The sequence below is a fragment of the Schistocerca americana genome, chromosome X (assembly GCF_021461395.2).
Source record: "Schistocerca americana isolate TAMUIC-IGC-003095 chromosome X, iqSchAmer2.1, whole genome shotgun sequence".
NCBI classification, from domain to species: Eukaryota; Metazoa; Arthropoda; class Insecta; order Orthoptera; family Acrididae; genus Schistocerca; species Schistocerca americana.
In genome coordinates, this window is record NC_060130.1 from 684552475 (window position 1) to 684561407 (window position 8933).

An 8933-nucleotide genomic window follows, 5' to 3' on the forward strand; every position below is an offset into this window, starting at 1 on the left:
AAGATCTCAGAATATGCAGCTTGAAAAAAATAAAACTTGAATCCTAATCATTCAGATATGACAGTGGGCATATTCATTTCGAATGTATTCTTCTCAGTATATGAACATTTAACAAACCCTGTTAATGTACATTCCAAAGTACCCGCTATACACAAGAAAATATCCACAAACTGTCAACAGCATAACATCGGCATTGGAGCATTACAGAACTGCGTCATCTGAAATGTGAAGAAAGGACCAAATTAAGATTATCGCTGCATATCAATCTTTGCACCATTACGTGTGGATAGTACTTGCATCAAGAGATGTTGATGCTTCATGTAGGATAATAAATACGTAATACCTGTTCATGTAACAGGTCCTAAAGCTGAATATTTTTAGTTAATACAAAAAGCGTTCAACCTGTAGTGTTACTTCGCCCTGAGTCTGCTCGCAAAACAGATACGTATTTTTCTCTAATGGCCATTGATCGTGTCTTTAACAACTACTCCTATTCTCTTTAGTTGAAGTTTGCAACGAATTTCCTATCATGTGGGAGAACTCAATGTGTGTTCAGAAAGTAACAGGAATTTTGTAATTTCGCGTGTTGTACTAGTTAGGAAGCGCGTAACTTTAGGTGTTCATAATCATGTCTGAAAGTATCTGTACAGTGTTAGCCGTATCGTATATCCCTTCCGTTGTCAGTTGTCTGAAGCTACATGTGTTTTGGTAGTACCTGCGATTATGTCTTTCGTATAAAATGGGATAGTGTTGGACATTTTTAAAACTCTTCTGCACCTTATTCGGTTAAGAGAGAAAATTTAATAGTGTTGAATATTGCTTAGACAAGTTTGCTACGAGTAAAGCATACGAATGGTGTTAAACGTCACGACAAAGGCTGTGAAGACGTTGAATATGAAGAGTTCTGAACGCCTCAGCATTCATTGACGAACGAGATGGCGGAAAAAGTGAAAGTATTATAGATGATCGCCGAATCACAATGGGAGAAGTCACTGATAATGCTGGCTAACGCAACAATTTTTTGTTTTCGGGTATGGAATTCACATTATAATTTGTTGGAAATTAATATAGAACAAAACCAGAGGCGAATGCAAGTTGCCCAAGAGTCTAGATGAAGTTGACGACGCCGCAGAACTACTTAAACCTGTCATAACAGGTGATGGATCATGATGTCGTAACTGTCATTAGTGGCGGCCAAGCGGTTCTAGGCGCTTCAGTCCGGAACCGCGCGACTGATATGGTCGCAGGTTCGAATTCTGCGTCGGGCATGGTTGTGTGTGATGTTCTTAGAACTACTTAAACCTAACTAACCTAAGTTCTAGGGCACTGATGACCTCAGATGTTTAGTCCCAAAGCTCTGACCCATTTGAACCATTTTTGAACTATCATTAGGTTATAAAACTCCAATTTTATTACTAACGGGCACATGTCATGGCACGCTAAGAAAATTATTTTATGGATGTCTGACATACTGTGTGCTATGGTGGCACACAACGTAGTGTTAAGATCAGAATGGAAGCATTCTGGATCACGAAAACCGAAAAAGCTCAAAGTGCGCTCAAATATGGTTTCGTTAACTGTGTTCTTCTAATGGAACGCCTTAGTGCGCCAGGAGTTACTGCAACAAGGTCGAGCGACAAATTAGTAGTACTACTTACAATTTAAACGCCATTTGCGTGCACAATCCGAAAAAGAGAGATATTTGATCAGAGGCGAAACAGTTTATTCATTTTGCACCACGATAATGCACCCGCTCAGACTTCCTAGCCATTACTTAACTTTCTGGCCAAGATCGATACTGTAATCACAACCTATTTCATATTCTGTGTATCCGCAGCTGTGGAAAGGCATGTTCGGAAGAATTCGGCTAACAACTGGTAAAATTATTTGTTTAAACACAACAGGTTTCGTGACCTAAAGCCACATCATCAGGTGCAACGATGTTAGGTCATCGCTCCTATTCAAAATTTACCGTTCAGTGAAAATTGTCAATACCATAACCAATGAAAGGTGACGAAGCACTCCATTCATTTAGGCCAAACTGCTGGTAGGTGAAACTTGCAGTCAGAGCCACGTTTAAAAAATCTTCCCTACCTCAGTGCGACGACAAGGCAACCCGGTGTTGAGCAAAGGAAAAGCTGCCCTCACTATAGACTCAGAGGAGCTGTAATGCAGCGACATGTTATTTTTCGTATAAACTAAAGACCTGAATTTTTTCTGAGGCGGGAGTAAATTATTGATCGTCATAGTATTACGTTATTCTATCACCACACCGATCTCACTGTCAAAGGCAAACAGGTGGCGCCCTTTCAGAAAGGCTATCGGTGACATCTGAAATAATATATAGAGCTAATAGCATTGAGTTCAGTAGGCAACTTGACCTGCTAAATGCAGCAGTAAAAGCAACACATGACCGTGGCAACAAAAGGGACAATTAAGTTGGAAACTACATCAACAAAGTATTCGTGGTGTCGATACTACACTGGAGTGAAAGACTTAAGAACCAAAGTAACTAACGCGTGGTGTGTCACTGCCAAGTAACGTAGCTCGATGAAACTTGGACCATATAAAGAAAGAACCGCTACAATACACTACAGAAGGTAACTCAAAGAAATACGCAATGAGACAGACATGACACGTTGAATAAAAGACAAATTACACTGAAGTCAACGCGATTTGTGATGGTCCCCTGATCATCACAAAAGGCGGGACACGGCTCTTAATAGGGGGGTGGGGGGCGCGATCACAACGGACGGCAATTCATGCTCTGCAATGTGCGCCTATGTTGGCCACGAGACTGGTGAAGAGGTCTTGAGTAGGGTGTCTGATTCCTCCGCCATCGTGGTTGACATCTGCTAAACAGTCGGTCCATATAGACGGACTGCAGTCTTCCAAATCAACACGCACTCGATGGGGTTCAGTCGGGAGAGCGGGTAAACTAGTCCATTCGTAGAAATCCTCTCGTTCCAAGAGCTCTTTCACCTGGGCTTTTCAATGCGGTCGCGCATTGTCGTCCATAAAACGAAGTCCGAACCGAATCCATACCTGAAAAGAGTGGAAATTATTACAATAACATTGATCGGCGAGTGTACGATCTTGAGAGATCTGGATGTCAATACGCCCACGCAACATTATACTTCACCGCACCGTAGCTCATGGACCACCAAATCGATCACTCACTACTGTTCCTGGGTGCACTACGTGTTCAGACCTCTCCCCATGAAGGGTGCGTCCAGATTTACTACTCATACTGAATCTGCTCTCATCCGAGAACTGCTGACTGAATCTCCTCGTTGGTCCAGTTCCCATGCTCTTGACGCCACGGCAAACGGTGCCGCATGTGTGTGGGTGTCTGGCGAGTAAGATTGCGTGCCTTGCAGTCCTGTTAAATGTGGTTCCAGTTGCACCTGCTGCTTGGCGTGGGTCGTCCTTGCCTGTTGCTCATCTGCTGCTGTAGTTGAACGTGGTTGACTACCTCTGTCAGGCAACAGCACCTGTGTTTCGGTATACTTCCCATGCACGCAAAACAACGCAGTGAGGAGTAGCAAACTCCTGGGCGATACTCGTCACACCCAACAGGGAGTACTTCATGGAAACATGTGACAGAATGGTTCTAGTTTTGTAACACAGGACGTGTTTTATATATGGAGAACACCAGTGAGTGTACAATATTCTATTCTTCCAATACTGAAACTTGCAGCTGTAATGTTTCGGATGAACAGGAAAACCCCAGGTAGCACTGGAAGAAAATGCAGCTAGTAAAGCTCGTGAAATGATTTTAAGTAGTCGTGCCTCCAGGGAAAGCAAGCGAACAAGGTAAGCTACATACGAATCTGTAAGAATACAAACAGCGAAGCTCCTGAAGCTTTCATATAATACAGATCAAGAAAGAAATCTGAAAAGGAGGCCAGAAGCAAATGTTCATATATGTAGAATGAGATTACAGATATAGATAGTAACATAACTAATAATAAGAAAATGTATTGAACAATACTGTCAACACTCAAGCATATTAAACTTACAAGGAACGCAATAAGAAAAACTAAAGTTGCACAAAGGGTAACAAAGTTAGTCCTGTTCCTTGCACTATATCTGAGACTTCATCGTTGCCGTTTTGAAATTCATAGTCAATTAGCATTGAAAAGGAAATGCATTGTGTGCCAAGAATTTTGAGACATGTCCTAACCAAAACTTAGCTAGTAATACAATACGGGATCCTGAAAATAATCTGAAAAGCTTGGAAGTGTGTTGCAGGGTAGTTCGTGCTGAGAAATAATTGTTAAACAAAATTAAATACGTTGCGCCGTATCCGAATTAGGACTGAAGTTCGCCATTTGGACCGTTGGGTGCGCAAATGCAAGTGGCCCGCCAGAGACGGTGTCGCCAAACGTGTTCTTCGTTAGTTATCCTTCAACCGAACAAGAGAGATAAAGTTGTATATGGTACGGTAGTAAGGATGGAACCAGAACCTAAGTCTCTTCAGTCTCGTGCACTATCATCTACGCTATGAGAACTGACACTAACATTTCTGGCAGACCGCTTGAATTTGCACGCGCAACAGTCTGATTGGCTGACTTCAATGCTAATTGACTATGAAACGGCACAACGTATCTAACATTTTTCTCTTAACAATTATCTCAGTTCAACCTAACCACCGACATCCTTACAAGCTGTACAGACCTTGACCATGAACTGAAACTATATTGTTTCAGAAACCTTTTAAAATCCCAAACGTCTATGATATGTATATGCAGATTGAAGCGACGAATGAAAATTTGTACTAAGACCAGTATTCAAACCTGGGTCTCTTGCTCACCAGGCCGATGTGCTAACCTCTACACAACCCTGGTACAGTGACTTTGTAGAACTGCATAGATTGCCCTCAGTCCTCCCTCAATCCAAATTCCCATTCACGTCTGTCACTTCGTTTCATATAGCTGAGTTTGAGTAAAGCACCTATGCCTGGGTTTCAGGCAGGATCAGCAATTTCGTTCGATGCTAAGGTGCTATCCCAACACAGTTGGAGAGCCTCTGCAATTCTGTTACTTTATTGGAAATACAAAGATATGAGGCGTGAATGGGAATTTGGATTGAGGGCGGAGACGTGACAGCGTAGTCCATGCAGTTGTGCAAAGCCATTGTGCCAGGGTTGCGTAGTGGTTAGCGCATATGCCTAGTGACCAGGAGACATGGAGTCGAATACCGGCCTTGCTAAACAAAAAAATCTTCATTCGTTGCTTCGTTCTGCACACATACCTCTTTCTGACCACCTTGTCCGCAGCTCGTGGTCTTGCGGTAGCGTTCTCTCTTCCCGCGCACGGGGTCCCGGGTTCGATTCCCGGCGGGGTCGGGGATTTTCTCTGCCTCGAGATGACTAGGCGTTGTGTCTTTCATCATTATTTCATTATCATTGACTCGCAAGACGCCGAAGTGGCGTCAGCTAAAAAGAACTTGCAATTTGGGCGGCCGAACACCCCGCATGGGGTCTCCCTGCCAGCAATGCCGTACGATCATTTCACTTTTTCTGACTACCCTGTACAACAGAAATAGTAAACCCCTGATCACTGTTAACCCGAACAAAAACAACTTACCGACAACTGGCAGCATCACTTCTGTCAGCACCTCTTCTGTCAGCACCTCCCCTCTGAGTCATACGTGGGGAGCTCAGTTGTTAGAGCATTGCCCTCTTAAGGCAAAGTTCTGGGTTCGTGTCAAAATACGGCACACACTTTGAATCTTACAGGAAGTTTTAAGATACTCTCTGGTTCCAACAATCGCTGAATTTGGATATTAAGAAACTACAGTAATCCGCGTTGAAAAAAGGTAGCCGGTTACACTGATCTAGCACCTAAAAGAACTAAAATACTTCAGAACTATAAATTACATAAGCGCATTGAGTACCATTTAGAATTTAATCCCATGGTTTGTAGATAAAGTCCGAGCATGGCTCGGCCCTCAACTTTGGGTTATAAAGACCGCGCCCAAGTACGGTCGGGCAGCAATTTTCTAGACGCGCCTGCCATCTCTCAAACTAATGGCGCATATACGGATGTCTCAGTACCTATCCATCGACTGGTGTTGCCTTCTGTTAATTTCTAGAATTAATTCGAAAGAAACGTTAGCGAACGTAACAGTCGCTGTCACAAATGTTAAGTTTAGCCATTTGCTGTAATTGTGCTACAAATACTTAAATGTCTGTCTGGCTGAGATATTCAAGAAGAATATAATAATTCCAATCCCAAAGAAAGCAGGTGTTGACAGACTACAAAATTACCGAACTATCAGTTTAATAGGTCACAGCTGCAAAATGCTAACGCGAATTCTATACAGACGAATGGAAAAACTGGTAGAAGCCGACCTCGGGGAAGATCAGTTTGGATTCCGTAGAAATGTTGGGACACGTGAGGCAATACTGACCCTACGACTTATCTTAGAAGAAATATTAAGGAAAGGCAAACCTACATTTCTAGCATTTGTAGACTTAGAGAAAGCTTTGACAATGTTAACTGGAATACTCTCTTTCAAATTTTGAAGGTTGCGGGGGGTAAAATACAGGGAGCGAAAGGCTATTTACAATTTGTACAGAAACAAAATGGCAATTATAAGAGTCAAGGGGCATGAAAGGGAAGCAGTGGTTGGGAAGAGAGTGAGACAGGGTTGTAGCCTGTCCCCGATGTTATTCAATCTGTATATTGAGCAAGCAGTAAAGGAAACAAAAGAAAAATTTTGGATTAGGAATTAAAATCCATGGAGAAGAAATAAAGTTTGAGGTTCGCCGATGACATTGTAATTCTGTCAGAGACAGCAAGGGACTTGGAAGAGCAGTTGAACGGAATGGATAGTCTCTTGAAAGGAGGATATAAGATGAACATCAACAAAAGCAAAACGAGGATAATGGAATGTAGTCGAATTAAGTCGGGTGATGCTGGGAGAATTAGATTAGGAAATGAGACACTTAAAGTAGTAAAGGAGTTTTGCTATTTGGGGAGCAAAATAACTGATGATGGTCGAAGTAGAGAGGATATAAAATGTAGACTGGCAATGGCAAGGGAAGCGTTTCTGAAGAAGAGAAATTTGTTAACATCGAGTACAGATTTGTCAGGAAGTCGTTTCTGAAAGTATTTGTATGGATTGTAGTCATGTATGGAAGTGAAACGTGGACGGTAAATAGTTTAAACAAGAAGAGAATAGAAGATTTCGAAGTCTGGTGCTACAGAAGAATGCTGAAGATTAGATGGGTAGATCACATAACTAATGAGGACGTATTGAATAGAATTGGGGAGAAGAGTTTGTGGCACAACTTGACTAGAAGAAGGAATCGATTGGTAGGACATGTTCTGAGGCATAAAGGGATCACCAGTTTTACTGGAGGGCAGCGTGGAGGGTAAAAATTGTAGAGGGAGACCAAGAGATGGATACACTAACCAGATTCAGAAGGATGTAGACTGCAGTAGGTACTGGGAGATGAAGCTTGCACAGGATAGAGTAGCATGGAGAGCTGCATCAAACCAGTCTCAGGACTGAAGACCATAACAACAATTTCTTATTATTTTAAAATTCGTAATCCAACAAAGAACTAAATATGAAAAAAGTGTTGAAGCTTCGTCTTTTCTAGTATAACTCTTGAAGATACAGCTATTACATAGGCGCCAGTAAAGCTTTCAGCAAATGCATATTTTTCTAAGCGACCTTCGTCCATACTGCTAGATTTGGATGCGTGTGCGCACATTATGAATTTGGTTTCGGCATTGTGCAGCTGCGCGCGGTTCTGGTGTTGGCTGTGGCGGCTGCCGCGGCGGCGCAATACGTGTCGCCGTACGCGGTGGGCTGGCACCGCTTCCCTGGCGTGCTTCCGCAGTACCTGTCCGGCAGCAGCCTCGACAACCGCCAGGGCGAGGTGGTGTCGCAGTACGACCTGGAGACGCGCGTGTCGCAGCTGCCTCCGGACCGCCAGCCCTTCTGGTACGTCAACAAGGAGGTGCTGGAGGCCATCAAGCACCAGCAGGTGCCCGTGCCCGCCACCACGCCCGCCGCCCGATTTCGCCGCGCAGTCCTGCGGCCTCTGCCCATTGCCTAAGGGGCAGCTTCCCGCGGAACCGTCGCAACGCGGATCTCCCCTCGACTTCTTCCTAGCCACTCTGTCGGTACACTAAGTGGCTACTGTATTTTTATCCTCAACGTAGTTTCCAATTCGTCATTTTAGTGATCAGATTTCTCGACGCACATTTCCTTGCTAGGTGACAAGTTCATTAATATATCTTACTGTCTGAAGAAACTAGATTTAAATCTTTATACAGTGATTATTAACACCATTGTACTCGAACTGTGTGCGTCAGTTGCTCAACCTTTTCGTGCCTGCTACTATGCACTGGTTCCTTAGACCTTATCGCATCAAAATCTTTCTATTCGCGTCTCCTTAATGGTCCAGTGATGCGATTTAGTAGTTATGTTGAGGAGTTGGGGTTCGTAAAGATAAAATTATGTTTTAGGTGGACTTAGTGTCTGTCCAATTCCTTCAGATGCTTGCTTTGTATAACTTCTCGTTTCTTTCTCGAGATTTTTTCTGCTATCATTAAGAGCATAAATGTAAAAAGTCGAAATAAACTAATGAAGCATATTTTATTCGTTTCTTTCTGATTAACCGCTCCCTAATTAAAATTACTTTCCTTTCCATCTTCTTTCATTTGCCTGGAAAGCAAATACTATATAAATTGAGAGCAAGGGGGCTGAAAAAATTCAGTCTAATTCACCAACAGAATGTAACGGTGTATACTGTATTTGCTTCTGTGTTCATAATCTTTGGTTTCATATTTAATGTATAACTTTCATTTTTTACCATCGTGCATATGGCACAGCATATGTAAAAGCGGAAGAAATACACATAAAGTTTTGCATCACCTCGGTTCCGGAACATTTACAGAAAACTGGAATAG

At 42.8% G+C, this 8933-nt stretch overlaps 1 protein-coding gene across 1 annotated transcript in view; it reads left to right on the plus strand.

The window, feature by feature from the left end:
- LOC124556676 overlaps nt 1-8604 on the plus strand; it is a 28444-nt gene extending 19840 nt beyond the window's left edge. Inside the window, exon 2 of the mRNA XM_047130642.1 lies at nt 7757-8604. Within this exon, the coding sequence (XP_046986598.1) occupies nt 7757-8077 (321 nt within the window). The 3' untranslated portion in view covers nt 8078-8604. The remainder of the gene's footprint in view (nt 1-7756) is intronic.
- Nucleotides 8605-8933: the final 329 nt, after the last annotated feature.